The sequence below is a fragment of the Sceloporus occidentalis genome, unplaced genomic scaffold (genome assembly GCF_023333645.1).
Source record: "Sceloporus occidentalis isolate IW3139 unplaced genomic scaffold, rSceOcc1.0.p SCAF_8, whole genome shotgun sequence".
NCBI classification, from domain to species: Eukaryota; Metazoa; Chordata; class Lepidosauria; order Squamata; family Phrynosomatidae; genus Sceloporus; species Sceloporus occidentalis.
Window position 1 is genome coordinate 35,980,196 of NW_028316988.1, and position 21,258 is coordinate 36,001,453.

Here is a 21,258-nt window from a genome sequence, read left to right on the forward strand (position 1 = left end):
CATTATGCGCCATCGGTGTGTTTTTATTTGTAATTCTACCTGCTCTGTAATTCAACTTGAGTTCCAGTTTGGGAAGAAGGCAGGGCAAAAAGAGAGGGATGGGAAAGTGGGTGGATGGATGGATGGATGGAGTCATCACAGACCCAGTGTGGCCTCATTTTAAAGAGCAACAAGTGGCTTGATATTGGCAGTAGCATCAAATGCTGTTCTGGGTAATGAATCATCATAAGCTGTCCCTGTAAATACTGCAAGCATCAGTATGTTGACAATATCTGGCTAATTAAGGGGAAAATCCTGGAGAGGCTGACACCCAGAACACCCACCGACTTCAAAGGGAATTTGGGATGGAGCTGAATGTCAATCGCAGGGGTGAACATCTGTTCCCATCGCCTGCAATATTGAACATTAAATGCTTGCCAAGATGGGTGATGGTTCTTGGTGGCCAAGTGCCTAAATCGACACCAGCAGCTATCCATCGTAATCCCAGAGTGAGTATAGGATGGTTGTTCCTTTTTTAAAAAATAGATTTTTATACAGTTATTTTACACAATTACAAAATAGCTGGACACCAGAGGAAAAGAACATCTTTCACTTCTCGCACCTACCTATAAAACCTAAAACATCTCAGTAGACAGTTTGTCATTGCATCCATTAGTACACATATCTTCAAGCTTTGAACATTTAATATATGGAGAGTGCTGAGTTTTCGAATTCTATTGTTGCATTTTTACATTATCGCAAACTGGTCTTGAACCTAATGGTTAACCTCCTTGTTGCATTTCCATGTACCTAGTATGCAATAATATTATAGTATTGTTGTTTTAACCATTCATTATTGTTATAAAGTAGCCAGATATCAGGAAAAAAGAGCATCTTTCATTTCTTATACATATCTATGAATCATAGAATATCTCAGTGGACAGTTTGTTAGTACATCTATTGGTACATATCTTCAAACTTTCAGTATTGTATGTTTGGTTATCTTTAAGAGTTTTCCATTTCTATTTTTGCATTTTTACATTGTCGCTAATTTATCGTTAACCTAATTGTCAACCTTCTTGTTAAAGAAATGAGATTGGGGTGCATCTACACCACAGAATAATGCAGTTTGACACCAATTCAAATACTGTAACTCCATCCTATGCAATCCTGGGGTTCATGGTTTTACAAGGTATTGAGCCTGCTGTGCCAAAGACGGCTGGCACCTCATAAAACTATAAATCCCAAGATTCTGTAGGATGGAGCCCTCACAGTTAAAATGGTGTCAAACTGCATTATTTCTACAATGCAGATGTATTCCAAAGATGACCTTTCCCTGATGAAGAAGCATTGTGTTTTGCAAGCTTGCCCAAATAATTTGGTGCCTTTTTGGGGTGGTCTAATAAACATATTACTGCAATAAGGTCTTTAAAGCTTAAAAGAGGTTTACTTTTGGACTTCACTGGGATGCTGTTTCTCTTCTATCTCTGCTGTGATAAATTAGGCTTTCTAACTTTAATAAATCAGCCACCTGTTTTAAACATTGCATTTAATACAGGATGTTCAGAGACAGTAAGGCAGCACTGTTAAAAAAGATTTATGTGGAGGTTCCTGCTCTGAATAAAGTTGTGGCTTGCTGCTTCCGGAGACCCAGTTTAAAGATTCATGCATAATTTGACATGGCGATTCATTCAGTATTGCATTGCATCCAAGGTCAAGTGTTAAGCCTTTTGCTTAAATTTAAAAGGGTGGGTGCAGGAGAAAGACTGAGGAGTGAGTCCTGTGAGCAAAGGTCAGGTAAATTATGGGAGAGATTGGGTAGATGAGGTTATTCACAGCCTAAAATTTATTTTTAGAACCTAAAATGCATTTAGACTGTGGATCTTGACCCAAACTGGTACAAATGGTGCAGTACAAATGTGGGTAAATATATCAGAAGTTCAGCCTAGCTATAGGTGCGCTCTCTCGCCATGCTTGCATCTGGAATATTGACACTGATGGACCAACTTAAAAAGTTCTTATCTTATATGAACTGATATGGTGGTTTCTGTAGGGATGAGGCAGCTTGACACCACTTTGAGTGCCATAGCTCCATCCTATGGAAACTTGGAGTTTGTAGTTTGACAAGCCTTCTTTGCCAAAGAGCGCTGGTGCCTTATGAAACGGCAGATCCCAGGATTTTGTAGGATGGAGCCATGACAGTTAAAGTGATATTGAATTGCAATATTTCCGCAGTGTAGATGCACCCTTGGTGTCTATTTGATGTTGAATATACCAGGCATCACTGTCTTGTCCTCTCTCCTACTTTCCATAATAACAGAGAACTGGGTAAAGCAGGATCCAGATCAGACTGGGGGAAAGATAGGTTTACAATTCTCAGAATCTCAAAGTCAGCATGGTCATCATCACTGAAATAAGTACCTTTCCTGAGCTGTGGAGAAAGTGGAGAAAGATATTTGGCAAACAGAACCAGGAGGCCACAGAAAGTATAGCTCCTCCCTTGCAAAATACCATTTGAGCCTGAGCAGTCAACATGAACTTGCAAAAGTAATAAATCATGCAAACTCAGTTTGCATCACATACGACGGTCACAGATGTATTTTCATCCTAATCTGGTATCTCTTGCCAGCTCCGTTTACCTCCCAATGTGTAATTTGCAATGTGTAGTTTCATCTGCAATGCTTTTCATAAGGTATGATGCTACTCTTGTTGGGGGGAAACCATTTTGATCACCAGGAAAAATTATATATTCACACATACACAGTCCTTGCAATAGTTTTAAAGGGATGGAGGAAAGGAAATCTGATCAAAATGGAGAGTAGGTTGCCTGCCCCTTTGAAGGATATACCTGTCCCATAAATTGATAATATGGACTTATCACCATGCACTCAGCCTGTCTCTGATGTTGAAGTTCAAAGAACATTGCTTCAGTTGCAGTGTTCTTCAAGATATTTGCCATCTCTTCTTTAGCTCCATGCCCTGAAGATAATGCACCTCTGGATCTCTTCTTAGCCATGTAAGCTAGAGAAAAACAAAGAAAACCAACACACCCTGTTTCTTGGCTTTATCAGAAACTGTATAATGAGGTTCATTATAAAAAAGTTCATTGTGACAGGAGTAGCAGTGTGTACCCGGGAGACCTGAAGGTATCTCTAAATGCTCTGAGAAACAGCCCAAAGAATTCAGCTCAGAGAGATGGTTATTTAAAGAGAGTCCTCAATCCAGAGCTTTGAGGAAGTGGTTTTGGACTAGACCCCCAGTATCCCCTAGCCAGCAGGGGGATTGTGGGATTTATAGTCCAAAATCTCCCCATCCCATTGATTGGACTAGTTTCATTTGCATGGTGGCAGAACACCACCATGAAGACACTCTATCGTATCTGAGGGTATAATGGTAGAACATCTCCCTGAAGACCATGCCATCTGAGGATATGATGGTAGAATATCATACCTTCAGTTGTCATGGCCTAGATCCCATACAACACTTGTGGTTGTTTTTTGTGGGTTTTTTGGGCTTTGTGGCCATGTTCTAGAAAAGTTTATTCCCGACGTTTTGCCAGCATCTGAGATCATATATACCCCACTCTCTTCCCTGCCAGCATTCTCTGAAGATGCCAGCCACAGATGCTGGCGAAAGGTCAGGAATAAACTCTTCTAGGTCATGGCCACAGAGCCTGACCCCCCCCCCCTAAAAAACCTTTGGATGCTGGCCATGAAAGCCTTCGACTTCATACTTGTGGTCAAGTTTCCACCACGAATAATAATTGTGTAAAAGAGGAAATTTCAGCACATGTTACTTGTGTGATGAAACACATCTGCTGAAATTCTCTCTTCTACACAACCATTAAAGGGCAGGAATGTGTGTGTACATGCCTTTATGACGCCTGTCAACTTATGGAGACCCTATAAATTTCATAGGGGCTTCTTAGGCAAGGAAAACTCAGAGGTGGTTTGCCAGTCCTTTCCTACAGCACTTGGTATTTGTTGGCGGTCTCCCATCCAAGTACTAACTGTAACTGACCCTACTTAGTTTCCAAGACCAAATGGGATCTGGTGCCTTTAGGGTATTTAGGCCTCCCCAGTCCTCTGATAATGCTACCTGACACACATGTTGACATGAGATGGAAATGATTATTCTGCAGCTGTCAGTCATCCTTGTTTCCAAAATACATAACTGGCAGAAATGGCTGATACATGTCTCATCTGATGGCATGATGGTAGAACACCATACCTTCAATTGCAATGGCCTAGATCCCATGTGACACTTGTGGTTGTGTTTTCTGGAACATGTTTTGACCATCAAGAGAATTTCACAATACCCACATGTCCAGAACCCCAACACTAGTGCCTTTTGTGGCACAGACACAACATTTTCAGAGAGTATTTGTCTAGACAACATTGCTTCCACTTTAATTCTCCAGTGTCTTTGCTCTGTTTCTTCTGACTTTCTTTTTGCCCTTAAAAATCTGTTAAATTCAAAAAGATGGAATACTTTCACACTGATCTGGTTCATTCCATCTAGAGTGGACCCATTGAATCAACTGTTGAGTGGTTAGTCAACATATAGATAAATCTCATTGTTTCAATTGCTCTTCAATAGGATTATCATTATCATTGGCATTCTTTTATTTATTGATTTATTGCCTTCTTTCCAGACCTGAGACTTAAGATGGCTTACAAAAATTAAAACAGGTCTAGCTAAAAAGTACCCCTCACAGAAAAGTTAGAATTAAATTAAATGCAATTAAAAGCACGTCAATTGAAAAGAAAAATGAACAAAGACAATGCAACACATTATGATAGGCACTTTCTCCATGAGCGATCAGTGCGCAAAGGCCTGCCGAAACAAGAAAAGAAGTTGTCACCTCCCTCTGGAAAGTTAGCAAGGGTCTAACTTCTTTGGGAAGGGAGTTGAACCACTGAGAAGACAATGTGTCTCATGTTTCCATCAGATGTACCTGTGAAGGTGGTGAGACGATAGGAAAGGCCTCATCAGAGGATCTGAAAAGATGGACAGACTCATACCCCATTTCCCATATCCCATCAGCCCCCTTGAATCCCATTTTGGGAGAAAGGTGAGATATAAATCCAATAATAAAATCAATAAAAATAAGGTGCACATCCCATATCCCAATAGCTGCCTTAAATCCCATTTTGAGGGGAAGGTGAGATATAAATTAAATGAATAAAATAAATAAAAGTGAGGAGGAAGAGGACTGTCCAATAGTCTTGACCTAAGCCATATAGAGCATTATGGGTCATAACAGGGACTACACTCAGTGTGGAAACTACGATTCAGGGCCATGCTTTTTGACTGTGAGCGCTAAGAGTTACCTCTCTGGAAACAGACTATGTCACTAGATAATGTTTTCCGAACTTCATACAGAGAAAGCCTACACTGAAAAGAAATTTAAGTACAGAAAATCAAGGGAGTGAGACACAGAGAGAGGAGGGGTGGTCTCTTTATGTGAGATGCAAAAGGATCTCAGATTCTTGCAAAATATAGGACATGTATACAAATAGCAGCTTTCCAAACACCTAAGTTGCCAGTTCCCATCCTTTAACACAGAGATAATTGAAAACAGCCACTGCAGTATCTATGCAGTGAATGGGACATTCAACAGCAAGAAAAATGAATTCAGTACAAAAAAATATGATCATGCTAGAAGATTATTGCTTGACCTGAGAAAACTATGGGTAGAATACTTCTGCCTAAGAGTTTCTCTGTCTGAGACAAAAGCAGAAAAAAGAAAAGAAAAGACCAATTCTAGTCAATTGGATGTGGGAACAGTTGGCTACAGAACACCACAAAGACACATGGAGACACTTCCTACACTTGTCCAAGTTGTAACTTTGTTATAAGAAAAAAAAAATCGACATGTCCTACTCCTCGGTGCCAAGAGGCCTCTCCGCAGCCTGTTTAAAACCCAAAATTTGGAGGGATTGAAACACATTTTTGAGCCTGGTCCAAATCTAGCTGGAATAGAAAGGTGCATAACTTGCCCAGCGTGTTGATGGAGATGCAAAGGATTTCAGGCCCTGGTTTATTTCAGGAGTGGGATTGTGGCTGCAGGGCAGGTTGGCTCATGGCGCAGGGTCCCGTACTTGCCAACCGACATAAAATCAGGTTCGGTTGTGGTTTCTACTAGGAGAATCAACATTCAACCCTATTGCAGCCTCTTGTAAGTTGATTCCCAACACTGACAACCAAGAGCATCTATATAAACATACACACAGGTGTGCTTATGTGTGTATAATAAAATTCTGCAGTACTATAGACGAGGTTGGGGGCTGGCGCATGAACTAAGCAGGCGGGTGTTAGATTTAGGAAGGTGGCAACACCAAGAATCTTGCGCCAACCTTGTGTGAGTATGGGAGGACAGTTTGAGTTGCATGCTTCATTCCTTTCCCTTTTTTCTGCCGCTTCCACTCAATAATCCCCACTGTCTGGATTTTGCTGGCCCTCTCCATGGCCAGGCATAGAAGTAACTCCCATCACTGAGTCCTCCTCTTCCTCCTTCTTCTCCCCCCCCCCCCGCCACCTTATTTTGTCTCCATGGCAATTGTTACCCAGAGTATACGTTTCAGACAGAAGCAACGCCAGACCGCTGCATGGGAAAAGCTTACAGAGAGGGGTGGGGAGATGCAAAGCATCGCTTGCCCTCTTTTACCCATGCAATCTTGGGGGTGCACCTTTCAAGAAGTCTTCCTCTGTCCAACACCATCCCCTTGCACCTGTTCCATCGTCTTTGCAGCCTGAGTCCAAAGAAGCCAGGCCAGGTGTCTAGGTGTCTAGTTTGCTTTTCCCCTCTATTATTTCTCCCCCAAAATGACTGGAATAGCCCACAGGCTGCTAGATGCGGCACTGCACAGGCTCAGCAACAAAACCAGAACCAAAATAAAAATAATTAAAGATAGGTAAAGTATATAGGGACACCTTTTGGTTGGATTGACCAAGAAGGCTAGATACCAAAAGGGAAGGCGGACCAGCAGAAGGAGGGTACACACACATACATTACGACCCACTTTGCATCTGTGGGACCTCTGTGTCCCTGGTCACCCAGCAGGTGACAGTGACAAGGGACAACACGGGAAGACTTTTTGCAAACTGGCTAGCCAACAATTGCCAAAGACGGAAGAAAAAGGAGGAACACACCATTGCACCCCATCACTCCCTCTTTCTCTTTCCTTCTCATACACACACACACATACACATGCATATGGATGTATACACCAAGCGACCAAACCCAGCTTTGGTTATGGCTAACCTGCTATATCCCCACACTTCCACATCTATGGGAGACTCAAGCATGGGAGGCACAAGGCACATGCTCTTCTTCCCAGAGGCACAAAAGAAAAAAGCACCTCCAAACTGTCAGCAGGAAACACTGCAGTGTGACAGAAGGTCTCTTTCCAAGATGTGGGTCTCTATATAGGCTAGATATTCACAAAGGTGACAGGGAAGAGGGAAAGGGATTCTATCAATTCCCCCCATTAATAATAATAATAAAAAACACAGCCCCTTCCAAATGATTTGAAGCACATTGGAAGGACAAGGTGAAGGGTTTGCTTCCATTGTCCCCCCCCCCGCCCCAAAAAAAAAAAACATTGTCTGCTTTCTTCTCCCACATCCCTCCAAAATAATAATAATAATAATAATAATAATAATAATAATAAAAAGATCAGCCAGGAAGGGGAGTGCAAAAGACAAAGGAGAGAGGTCTGGAGAAAAGGGTGGGTGGGGATGGAGACAAAAGGGTTGTTTCAGAGGGGTGGCAGTGACTGAAGAATGCAAGGGGGTGGCTGGGCTGGTACCCAGAGGGTGAGATCCAGTGGGTCCCTTACCTTTGGAAGCATCTTTCTCTTCTTTCGACTTGATCACCTTCCCGCTCATAGATCCCAGTTTGGTTGTAAAAAATCCCCCAAAGAGACCTCGTGGACCAGCTGTCTGGACTTGCAAGAAATCAAGGATGAAAAAAAAAAAGGATGGGGAGGGGTCTTCTCTTCCTTCCTTCCTTCCTTCCTTCCTTCCTTCTTCTTTTTCCTTCCTTTCTTTTCGCAGGGAAGGGGGGAGGGGGGATGGAGAGGGGGATTTTTAAAAAGATTCCTACAAAAGGAAGGGAAGGGAGGGGAGAGAAGGAAAGAAGAGAAGGAAGGGAAAAAGGCAATGAATGGACTGATCTAAAGGAAATAAAGGATGGCTAGTGTGCCTTTGTGGATGTGATGCAGAATGATGCTCAGCTAAAGATGCGAAGCCCACCAAAGCCAAGCGCGAAGCATGGATGGAGCTGTCCCTGCTGCTGCTGCTTGCTACTCTTACTACCGCCTGCTTTCCTTTCCTTTCCTTTCCTTTCCTTGCTTTCTTTCTCTCTACCTTTTCTTTACTCTCCTCCTCCCTGCTCAGGTTGCAGGGGGGAAAGAGAAAGAAGGGGTTCCCTTAGACATCTGCAGGATTCTCCTCTTCCCTTGCTGGGTGGCTGGGGAGATTTGCAAAAGACCCCCAAAAAGCATGCAGAGTGTGATTATTTTTTCCTTTTGCAGAACTGTCAGAAATTCCCTCTCCACTCTCCTCTCTTTCCCTCTCCAACCTTTCCTAGCAAGAAGAAGAAGAGGGAGGAGAATGATGATGATGATGATGATGATGATGATGATGATGATGATGATGATGATGATGATGGGAGACCACCACTCCAGAGCTTAAACCTTCTCCTTTCCTCACAGCCACACACTCCAGGTGCAATGAGCAGGTGCACAACCACACATCATACACATCTCACTCAGGCAGGGTCTGCAAGGCTGAGATGGAAATCTCCTCCTTCCAAAGAAAGGTCTAAGGAGGTCTTGGGTGCCACCAGATGAGGAGAAACCCTGCACTGGTGTGGAAAGGCTGGCAGGATTTTGCTTGAAAGACCCAGGAGAGCTCACCCAAGTGAGGACTGAGGTCTCTCTCTCTGTGTGTGTGTGTGATAGACTTGGCTTTGGAGACTGGGCAAAGCCATTCCCAGGTGAGATGAGACTTACCTGTTGGGGCTTAGAAAGTGGGAGTGGGAAAGCTAAGGTGACGTCAAAGCCTCAGGAGTGGAAGAAATCTTCCCATTTTTGGACATTTTTGGAGACAGGGAGGAGGGGAAAAACAAAAGGTGATACAGCCTCAGCAAATCTGCTCAGCTAAATATATTTGGGGAGGTATCTTAAAGGATTACTGACCTCCCAGCTTAAGATCCCATGGGTTGGCATAAACCCTGAGAGCCAGCATGGTGTAGTGTTTTTAGCATTGGGCTATGGAAACCCACCATGTGACCCTGGGCAGGTCACACTCTCTCAGCCTCAGAGGATGGCAATGACAAACCCCCTCTGAAGAAACTTGCCAAGAAAACCCCATGACAGGCTCACCTTAGGGTTGTCTTAAGTCGGAAATGGCTTGAAGGCACAACAAAAAAACCCTAAATATATTGTACAGCATGCCCATGCTAATCACAGACTTGCCACCTGTGGATTTTAGCATCCGCAGACATTAACTCCCATTCACTTCAATGGCTGTGCTTGCATGCAATCCTGACAGAGTGGCTGTGTGCACCACTATTGAACACCGCAGGGCTTGAAGTCCCACAGTTTTTGCCATCCATGGAGGGGGGATCCAGAATGGTACCCCCACTGATAAGAAGGGCCCACTGTATTTACTTTCAGTGGCTATTGGCCAAAGCAATGTAAACTGAGGTTGCCATCTGAAATAAGGGACAGGGATCTTGACCCTTTAAGAGAGAATTTCATCAGGTGTTGCTTCTCATGCCAGTGACATTTTCTGAAATACCTTCTTGTCCACATCCTCAAGATACAGGAGCCCAGTCCCTTATTTCACTTGGCAACCCTAATAAAAACCGAATGGCTAAACAATGATAGATTGCCTCCAACACAAAGCATTGCATGTGTCTGTATTTCCTTTTAATTTTTGTAAACTTCCTTGAAGCCCAGTTGCAAGGAGGGTGTGTGTGTGTGTGTGTGTACATAAGTGAATTCATCATCTTCATCATCACCATCATTTCTGGGGTCTTATTTATTTTTTTTTTTTTTTTGCATGGCTTGCCAGAAGCAGCAGCCCTTTAAGAGTGCTGGTGATGCCGATAAGGAGGTGTGCACTCCCAGTTGATGTCATTCCTCCCCTAACCCAATCCAATCCAGCAGATTTGTTCTGCTTCGTTGCCCAGTTTGCTGTATGGAAGTCAGAACCCCAACAGCCTGACCCAGGCACAATGTCACAGACAGGATTTAATGAGCAGGAAACATTTCCCTTCTGGAGCTGTCTGGCTTGACGGCAATTAATTCACGTTTTGCATTGCACTCCCTGGCATAGACAATGGCAAAGGGGCATAAAATACCAGCCGTCACGCAATGTTCATCCTTGAATTTCCTTCCGCCTTTTCTCCCTGGAACATTTTGCACACCCGAACCAAAGCTGTGTTTTGAGAACGTGGGTTTTGTCTGCTTGCATTTGGGCAGGGTTTCTCATTCAAGGCATGATCTATGCTCAAACTCAACAAGTCTTGGGGCTGGCTGCTGCTAGAAAGGGGCTATAATTTTTGTCATGGGAAAAGTGAATGGTTTGGGGGGATGTAAGAATATATAACATAACATGGAAGCATTTTTTTAAATAAGAAACTTTGTTGTGGGGCCTTTTCAGCTTGCCTTTCTTTCATGAATCCACACATTAATTTATTTTTAATTGCTTTGCTTTGGAGACATTGGCTTGCACAGAAGAAAGAGGGTAGAGTTCTGCATATAGTGGGGTGGGAAAGACCTTCAAAAGAGCAGTGAAACAGACAAAAGTGGAAAGCTCTGTCTAGCTTAGATAGCTGTTCAGCTGCGTCTGCATTTTTAAAAATTGCCTCTAAAATTCTTATTAAAGAGAGAATCCATATTCAGAGTATTCATTAGCATCTTTATCACAGAGTCCTCCCGATCCTCAGAGCTGGCATAGTATAGTGCTTTGAGCATTAGACTTGGACCCTGGAGTTTTAATCTCTGCTCAGTCGTGGAAACCCACTGGGTTACGTTGGGCAAATCACACTCTCTCAGCCTCAGAGGAAGGCAATGGCAACCCACCCACCCCCTACAAATCTTCCCACGAAAACCCTGTCATAGGTTTGCCTTTAGGTCACCATAAGCTGGAAGTGACTTGAAGGCACATTACAACAAAAGGACCTGACTACATTAATGACTGTTTAGGAGTGCCAGAGCCATCATAATTTAACAGGAACCAACTAATGAACTTTAATGGAAAAAGAAGCAAGGAAGAAGCTATACCTCAAATATAAAAAAAATCCAATACCTAGTAGTCTGAAAACATCAGATGTGCATGTAGCCCATTGAACACCGTGGGACATACGTCTGGGAGAAATTACATGCACATATTTACACTGACAGTCATTCATTGACTAGGGTGAGCAAATAACTGCAAAAGAGCTAGTTTGCAATGCAAAATATAAGCAAAGGTGAAAAAAATAATAGCCATATATATATATATATATCCATACAAGATACAGCAACAGACAAATATGTCTCCCTTGCATTTCCTTCTCAGCAACTGCAAACATCTTAGTCAAGTAATATATTCTATCCTCCTTTTTTTAGGGGGAGGGTAGCAAATGCTCTTTACCTTCCTGACTGCTATTAAAATTTACAAGTAATACTGTTCACTTAAAATATGTCCGGGGATCTATTTTTACACTACAGATCAGTTTCAGTTATCATGGCTTCTCTGTGATGTACCAAGGAGTGCAGATTTTGGAGTGCAGACTGTCTACCCAAACAGGAATTCTCTCTCACACACACCCCCAGTGAAATTTTCCATCTTTCCACACATTTCTAGCCTTGCAGAAAGCAAGACATTGAAAACCGTTCACACCTAGAACTCTTCTACTTGCTGTGTGTAGGCTTCCCTTGGTCCCTTTGCCTGCCCTTTTTCTTTCAGTTACCAGACTCTTATCTCCAAATGCTCAACTGAAGTTTTGCAAATGGAAGGGAACTTGGCTTGTGGCTGGCCCAAGGTCACTTAGTGGGTTTCCATGGCTGAGCAAGGATTCGAACCCCAGTCTCCTGAAATCCTAGTCCAGTACTCAGACCACTACACCATGCCAGGTTATAGCCAACCTACCAAATTCATTGATGATGATGATGAGGAGGAGGAGGAGGAGGAGAGCTAAGATGCTCAAGATCAACAGTAGAGAACCTTGATCATGACGAAAAAAATTCAGAGTTCTCAGGGCCCACATTATGGTCATGGATGGGGCTAAAGGCAAAAAGGTGGATCCAAAAATCCCAATCCATTTTAGCTTAAACATCTTACTGCTTTAAGGGGAAGGCATGTCAGCCTTTTAAATGTCGGAAAAGAAACCCACGCAACATCTGGGAAACCACAAAATAGGGTTATTGTGGGCATTAGGTGTAGCCTTTTGAGAAACCCTGGATTGTGCCCTAAGGAAAGAGACCACAGATGGAAAGTTCATGTTCACCTAGTAAGCATGTGAGCAAAGCACAAGTAGGTTTCTTTCCATGTCTTGTTTCTGGGCTTTCCAGAAGCCACCGTGGGATTCAGTCTGATCCAGCAAGGCTGGCTTTGCATTCTGTGCAATTCTCTCTAAATCCTAAGAGAAGTTTTGAAATGCAGATGGTGTGAACATGGACGGAGAGTCTCGCATATCATTTAGATTTGCGAAGCATGTATGTGTGTGCTACTGTGTCCATCCACCCACAAGCTTAGCATGCACCCCTTTCTACCTCTTGAACATTGCTGTCACCTACCTGAATGCAAGAAACTATTCTTGTGCCAAAGGTTCCTCCTGGCACTCTTAAGAAAAATCCTGGATTAATCCTTTGCTTCGCCACATGCTCTTTGCTCGCCTTCTGTCCTTCAACAACAACCACCACAAATACAAACACAATCCAAAGCACAGCTCTCAGTCTGGGGGGGGGGGGGGCTCTTCTCTCCTGGTTCCCCTTAGTCTTGGTTGTCAAAAATATCCCAGTGAGACACAACCGTGTAAATCCGGAGACTGCCGGAAGGCTAAAACTCCATCCAGCAAAGAAGATTTGGACTTGGAGGACCAAGTGGCAAGTCACGAGGGTGTCTCCTGCTTCTATTTTTCGTGAAACAGGATTCCCCCAAGTTGTTTTGACTTTCCCAAGTTGTTCTCTGTGCCGGAGAAAGCAGCTGTGGTCAGATCACCTTACAGCATGGAGGGTTCCTCTGGAAGCAAAAGAAAGAGACTAGAAAGGAAAGTCTAGGGAGAGGAGAAAGAGAAGAAAGGAGGGACATTTGACAGTCCTGGTCATCACTCTGTGGCTACTCTGTGGCCACCATTACAACTGGTCACTTTAAGTATAACCCCCGGAGCTCTTAGCCCCCATGATAGGCAACCACCGTCCAATGTAATAGAATCATAGACTCATTGGAAGAGACCCCCAAGGGCCATCCAATCCAGCCCCCTGCCATGCAGGAAGAGACAAGCAAAGCATTTCTCCTTTGTTACAATGGCCATGTCTCCAATGCAGAATTAGTGCAGTTTGACACTACTATGGTTCAATGCACCTACACTGCAGAATTAATGTACTTTGATAGCACTTTAACTACCCCACTGCTATGGAATTCTGGGATTTCTGGCTTTGTGAGATATATAGCCTTCTCTGACCATGAGCTCTGGTGCCACATCAAAGTACAAACACCAAGATTCCATAGGGATGGAGCCATGACAGTTAAAATGGTATCAAACTGTATTAATTCTGTAGTGTGACAGCAGCCACAGTCTTCCAAAACCTGTTCAAACAAAAAAGTATCTTTGAGCTTGTACAGACAGGCCAAAATAAAGCTGCTTCGGTTCAGTTTGGAGGTATGATGTTTAAATGATGCATGCATCCCGAGAGGCCAGAAACCATGCCAAAGCTATGCACCGTTCCTAAAGACCTCCAAAGTGACCCGAAGCAGCTTTATTTTGGCCTGTCTGCAGGCCTGCCTTTTTAAAAAAAGGATAGGATGGAGGGGGACACTCTAAATTCTTTGCAAAGGGAGAGCCTGGGAGCAGCCACCGAGAAGGCCCTATCTTTTCCATATTCCCACCAATGTCCCTCTGAGGGTGGTGGGACAGAGAGAAGGGCCTCCCCAGAACATAGGGATGATGCTAGCATAGATTGCAAGTCATTTTGATACCACTTCAATTGTCTTGCTGCCATCAAAGGGAACTCTGGGATTTGTAGTTTCATGAGGGAGTGAAAATTCTCTTCTAGAGAATTTTGTGCTGTAGTTCAGGGGAACAGGCAAGAGTTCTCTAGCAGAGAAGTCTAGGTATTCATCAATCTACACATCCCAAGATCCCATAAGGCAAAGCCATGAGAGTTAAAGTGTTACCAAAGTGCTGCAACTCTGCAGTTCACATACACTCTAAGGGTATTGTATATCCATACTACACAATCATAACACTTTCATAGTACTTTAACCACCATGCCTACCTCCAACAGGATCCTGGGAGTTGTCCATTGGTGAAATAATTAAAATTTTCTGCTGGAGCAATCTAGGTCTATAGTTCAGGAATACTCTATTCTAAGCACCGTGTGAAACTACAGATCTCAAGATTCCACAGGATGGTGTCACAGCAGCGAAAGTGCTACCAAACTGCTCTAACTGTGCAGTGTGGCTTTAATCCAATTCTTCCTCTCCCATTCCTCATGGATCCACCCTTCTCTGAACCAACCCTCTTTCACATGCATATCTCCACTCCCTGCCAATCTCTTCACACTTCTCCAGTACTCCTATTCCTATTTAGTGTGTTAACACACATTGCTAGCATACAAACCTCAAGTGAAAGCACCAGCTGTCCCGAGACCTTTCACTGCCTGAGCAGTAGGCAAGATGGTATCTTCACGTCATCTCTTCCATACACAGATGCCAAGCAGCGCGAATACTGTATCTTAATACTAACTCAATCCTCACAATGGGATAATATCTTCCTTTGCTGCATCAGACTAAAGCAGCAAATCAGCCAACTGAAGGAAAGCAATGTAGGCTGTTTCACCCAGATCTCTCTCACTTCCAACACTTTGCTGCCATCTCCCAGCATCTGCCACTCGAAGCTGCGCCTGCACTACTGAAATAATCCAGATTGACACTGCTTTAACTGACATGGCTCAATGCTATGGAATACTGGTTATTGAAGTTTTGTGAAATGTTTAGCCTTCTCTGCCAGAGAGCTCTGATGCCACAACAAACTGCAATTCCCAGCATTGGGCCATGGCAATTCAAGTGGTGTAAACCTGGATTATTTCTGCAGTGCAGACACAGCCTGACACAGCAGTGATAGCTTCATTCAACTAATGGAAGGGCTCAGGTCTTGCAGAGCATCCTTAAAAATCAGCATCTTTTTCTTTGTGCCATGCTGTAAACCTGACAGTAATTCCTCCAAAATCTCTTTCATGCAAAAACAAATTCCAGAAGGAAGGAAGGAAACCACATTTGTGGAAAAAATACCCAATGGGTAGGTCATTTTGCTGCATGTGCCAGAGATACCAATTAAGAACATGCAAACTGACATTAGCTGGCTTTCTGCACACAGAAAAAGCAAGTCTTTGGCAGAGAGTAATGGCAGGGGACTAGTTGGCTTACAAGGAAGTCAAGGACACCATGAACAAAACACAATGCATGTACTGCCATTGCAAGTAGGAAGCCAGCATCCCAAAGGGGACACGAGAGCCTCTAAACATCACCAAAAAAAAAACAACAAAAACAAAAAAAAAAAAACCAACATTTGTGTATCATGAGAATTTTTTCCCCATTGCAAGTTGGGAGGAGTGACAGTGAGTATGCAGGTGGAAAGCAGGGAGAAATGGGGCTGGAGTGTATTGGCTGCCAACAGTTTCTCATCTGAATTCAAGTTGCTTGTGATGAGATTTAAAGTTCAAAGTGGCTTGAGACTTTGATACTTGAGGGAGCATTTCTCTGTATATCAGGCTGCTCAAGGAGTGAGGTCTTCTGGTGGAAACGTCCTCTGTGATGTCAATACAGACATGGAAGAGGGCCTTCTCAGTTGTGCTCCCTTGGAAAAGTAGCTTACATCAGTGCTGGCTTTGTCTAGGCACCTACATGTCTACGCCTCTTCAGAGATGTAATTTATGGACATCTCTGGAAGGTATCCACTTCTCTGTTCCACCCTATCATCTCCTCTACAACCGTTTCCCCATTTTTTGCAGGTCTAACATTTAGCTGGCTTCCTTCCAGAAAGGAACAGCCCCCATGATAAAGTATTTTCCCTCCTTGACTGTGCCTTGCTGGATCCAGCAGCAACCCGAGTCTGTGGCATGCAGCACCTGTTGGCAAGTTTGCCTCTTCACGTCACACATCCGATTGGGTTACAACAAACATTGCCTAAGGGAAAGCTGCTTCAGTGCAATCCACTTGCTGAGTCAGCGCTCTGGATACCTTTCTGGGCTGTGGCTCAAAATGGGATATTCAAAATACTTTTTTTTAATGTCTAAGGGTCAAGTCACAAGTTAAGGGAGATGCATACTTCCTACCTTTAAAATCCATTTACCTATAGGCATGTAATTCCTTCAAAGTTGCATCCCTGAGCAATCACTATTGCAAAAGAAAATCTATCTTTATGTCCTGGTGACCCACCACAAAACAAAAATAAGCAAATTTGCAAATTGAAGAGGAAGGCAAGCTCATATTAGGACAAGCAGGTATCTTTTAATATTAAGGCTCAACATGTACAGTGTTGTCTTGGTTTCAACCTGAGTCTAGACTGGAGAAGATCAGAGCTTGGATATGTTGCTTGTTGGACTACAGCTTCCAGAATCCCACAGCCAACATAGACAAGCCGCTCCCTTTAGAAACTGTGCCAAGTCAGCAGGGCTATGAAGGAACACACCATTCCAAACTGTCTTAAGTAAGACTCCAAAGTGGCCAATGAAAATAAGTGGAGCCTTGCCTGGTAACTTAAATAGCAAATGGCATTTTCGCCTTGCTCAGAATGGGGCAGTGACGACACTCTAGTCCGGTCTCCTTGCATTCCAGAAGAGTGTGCCAGAGAACAAATTCTAGAATGAGGCCCACAGTGTTGCAGTAGACCACAACAAAAGGTCCTTCACCATCCAACAGACTATTACATTCTTTATTACATTAGATGCTTCCATGGATTAGAACAGGGGAAATGATGTGGCCATCTCAATGTTATCGGACTGTAGTTCCCAACATCCCTCAGCATTGGATCTGCTCTCAGGAGCTTCTGGGACTTGTAATCCAACAACATTCTACATGGCGGATGATTCCTACCTTTGGGCTATTTCATCCAAGCCATGAAACCCCAACCCATGAAAGCTTCTGCCATGACAAACATCTCAAGAGGGATGGGAAGAAGATTCATTCACAGGTTAAGAAATGAGTTGCTCAACAGTCAGGAGGCCAAAGAGAGCACTGAGAATTTTACACAATGTTCTCCTGATATTCCGTGCCACAAGGTGTTGCAAAAGAGTTATTCTGTAGAGAAAAGCACATCTTTTCTTCTGGAAAGAGAGAGAAAGAGAGAGAACAGCCAGAATTCTGTATAAGCTACTTAGGGGGCATCTATACTGTAGAAATAAATAAATAAATAATAATAATAATAATAATTTGTTTTATTTATATACCGCTATTCCAAAGATCATAGCGGTGAACAGCAAGTAAGCTAATTAGCAAGTAAGCTAGTTTGCCCCCAACAGTCTGGCTACTCATTTTAGCAACCTCGGAAGGATGCAAGCCTGAGTCGAGCTTGGGCCCTTTTGCTGGTCTTGAACTCGCAACCTTGTGGTTTTGAGTGAATGGCTGCAGTACAGGCATTTAACCACTGCACCACCAGGGCTCCATACAGTTTGACACCACTATAAGTGCTGTTGCTCCATACTATGGAATCCTGGGATCTGTATTTTTACAAGGTCTTTATCCTTCCCTGCCCAAGAGTGCTGGTGCCTCACAAAACTACAAATCCCATGATTCTGTAGGATGGAGTCATGGCAGTGCTGTCAAATAGCATTATTTCTACAGTATTAAGTGTTATTGTTGTGTGCCTACAAGTCGTTTCCGGTTTATGGTGACCCTAAGGTGACCATAGCACAGGGTTTTAAACAAAAGCTGAAGCAAAAACAACTAAAAGACTAAAAAAATGTAAGAACTGAGCATCACAACCTAGGAGCAACAGGCAGAGTTCTAATACAGGTACAGACAAATATGCAACAGAAACTTCAAAACACAGGTCATTTAATCCAACACCTTGCTCCAGGTAGGGAATTTAGAGCTAGAGTATCCCAACAGATGGATATCTGGCCCCAGAAGTATTTAGTTCCCCAAAAGCGACTCTCTAAGGGTCACTCTTGGCTCTCTTCTGGGGAGCAGCTCTTCCAAGATCCAAAGAGAGCTCTCCTATCTGTGCCACCTTCTCTGTTCAGCCTCAACATACCCAGTTCCTCTTGTTTTCCAACACAGACACCATGTTCATTTCCCCTGCCTCCCTCTGGACCTGTTCCAAGCCGTCTACAGCCTTCCCCAAGTGTGATGCCCATCTACAAACATGATGGGAAAACATGCCTGCCTGGCTGCCTATTTTAAGCCATGGAGACAGACATGCTAAGTCACGTTAAACACGGCGGTGAATTTCACTGCTCAGCACAGTTCACATAAAAACACCTGTTTCTCATAGGACTTCTTGCTGGAAGTAACAGCGAACAGCCACATAAGAAGAGACCTTTGGGGCTGTGGGTGGGATGGAGGAAGAAAAGAAACAACCAAAGCGGTTGCAGAGCTTGGGTAGATTTACACATCCGGCACCTGCTACAAAAACCTATCCGTCTCAGCTCCGCTCCCTGGAGTTTCACACCATTTTAGAAGCCTAGCACAGCAGAAAATCTTGGATGCCAGGCATTTAATATTAAATAGCATTGTGTCACTGCTTTAGTTCTTGATAACTAAAGGCGAATATATTTGATATGGTTTCACAGAAACCGTAGAGTTGGAAGGGAGCTGTAAGTTCATCCAGTCCTGCACATTGGAGCAAAGCATAATAGACTACCAATATAATTTTGTGAAACAATGTATTCAAGACTGGTTCCCCTCTTTCACTTTGCAGGATGTAGCAGTTGAAGGAAGCATCCTTTGAATTAAGACCATGATGTTCTCTCCACTTAACCTCTCAGATGCATAGTGCTCCCTACAAATCTGCTAATAGGACAGAAGAGCATAAAACCCAAAGGGTGACCTTGGGCAAGTCACAGTCTCTCAGCCTCAGAGGATGGCAATGACAACCCCCCTCTGAAGAAACGTCCCAAGAAAATCTTGTGATGGGTTCGCCTTGGGGTCACCATAAGTCAAAAATGACTTGGAGGAACACAACAGCAAACAACAAAGCCAACTATGGCTCTCTGGATGCTTTTAATCTGCAACTTCCACCATCCTTTACCACCGACTATGTTGGCACAGATTGCAAATGCCTTCAGATTGACCCTGAAAGCCCTGGTGACAACTGGGAATAGATGGAAATGGGTTGATATCGTTCCTCATTGTCATCAAGTCGGTTTTGACTCGTGACAACTCTAGCAGACCTTGCTATCAACAGCCCTGCTCAGCTCTTGCAAACTCAGGCCTCCATCCAAGGGGAGGGCATTTGTATTTGAGATGCCACCTCTGAAAAGGCCCCCTCCTGTGTCCTCAATGGTGGGACCTCAGTCCTTAGACAGACACATATAGGGAGAGGACACATGGACACACATGGAGATTTTTTTTCCAGGCCCTACAATGCTCCTGGAGCTTGTAGACATTTTGCATGCATGTTCCTCCCCTGCTTTCGGATCCTCATTGGAAACCCTACACAACCTCATTTGCCACTTGCCAAATTTCCAGCATTGGGACGCCATCCTCAGAAACCTGGCCTCTCCTTTTGCAAAGACCAGGATTAGAGCTTCCTCTTTTAATAAGTTGCCTTTGAACTAGTTAATTACCTGTCAGAACTTTTCAGACCCGATCATCAGTGCCCAAATCAAAAGAGATCAAAGAGGAGATCTGCGCCTCCCTGTCCAAACAAGAGAGCTGTGCATCCTTTAGCAATTAGGATAATAGATTGGCATTTGGAGGATAACTAATTGCACTTTTGCTGGAGTTCGGCTCAAGTTTGCTGCAGATATTAATTACTTGGCATACGCTGTACGCTTAAAGATTGAGCAATAAATGAATTTTCAGAAAGGGGTCCGGGGAGTAAAACTGCATATTCCCAGACTTTTTAAGATGTATCATGGGCTTTGCTTTTTTCTTCTTCTAAATTTGTTCTCGTTTTTGTTTATACATCCTTCCCTTTCCTGTGTCTTTTTTAAAAGTAGGGTTGCACTATCCTAAGTGGCTTCTGTTAGATCCTGCATGGAAAGTGCATTGTGCACTAGATGTTGCTGAACTGCAGCTTCCATCAGCTCTAGCCAGCATTGCCAATGGCAAAGGATGCTAGGAGCTGCAGCTCAAACACATTCAGAGTGTAGCATAATTCCCACCTCTCAAGCGCTTATCAGAAGGTGTCTAGTCAAATGGCTTTCATTTCTGAGATATTAGAATTGTGTGGCCCCATTTAGGCATGGGGTAAGAATATTGTAGCCCTCCAGATACCATACTGAAAATCCTGAGATTTGCAATTTGTTGTGGTACCAGAGCTCTCTGATATCACTATACATAAAAATGGTGTTCTGTACACTTTTCTTAATGCACTCTCTGAGCTTGGTGTAGCATGATCATACTTCTTGCACACCTACAACTCCCAGGATTGCATAGCACTGAGCCATGGAGGTTAAAGTGGTGTCAAACTGCATTAATTCTGCAACGTAGATGCAACCATTGTGAAAATTAGAACTTTTAATCGCAACTTCACAGAATGCTACTGCCAATATGAAGTAAAACAATCTGGGAATTGTAGTCTGAAGTTCTGGCCTTTAGGGTCCAGGCGGGGGATTCTGGAAATTGTAGTCACAAACTTTTGCAAACACAGCTCTTTGGAGTCCAGGAAGAGAACTGATGAGTGAGGAAGGCTGTCTGGTAGAATGATAGATCTCCAACCCAGTTGTGGCGAATCCACTGATTCCGTAATCTACTGACATTTCTATAGTTGAAGCAAAATCACAGTATTGTATGATCCTAAACCTCCTCCCTTATTGCTTCTGAGTCCAAAACAACTTCTTGTAACCATTCTGGAATTTCTCGCTTTACTCAGAAATGAAATGAAGTTCTTTT

General features: G+C 43.4%; 1 protein-coding gene across 4 annotated transcripts in view; it reads right to left on the reverse strand.

Moving 5' to 3' along the window:
- LOC149308685 (fibroblast growth factor 13-like) overlaps window positions 1-13,221 on the reverse strand; it is a 153,007-nt gene extending 139,786 nt beyond the window's left edge. For 3 of the 4 annotated variants that reach the window (XM_089536296.1, XM_089536291.1, XM_089536295.1), the window contains exons 1-2: window positions 12,777-13,221; window positions 7,824-8,085 (exon numbers count right to left, since the gene is read on the reverse strand). In XM_089536296.1, the coding sequence (XP_089392422.1) occupies window positions 7,824-7,872 (49 nt within the window). In that variant the 5' untranslated portion in view covers window positions 7,873-8,085; window positions 12,777-13,221. Of the gene's footprint in view, window positions 1-7,823; window positions 8,609-12,776 lie in introns of those variants that run through there. The other variant, XM_089536292.1, reaches the window with a different exon arrangement.
- Window positions 13,222-21,258: the final 8,037 nt, after the last annotated feature.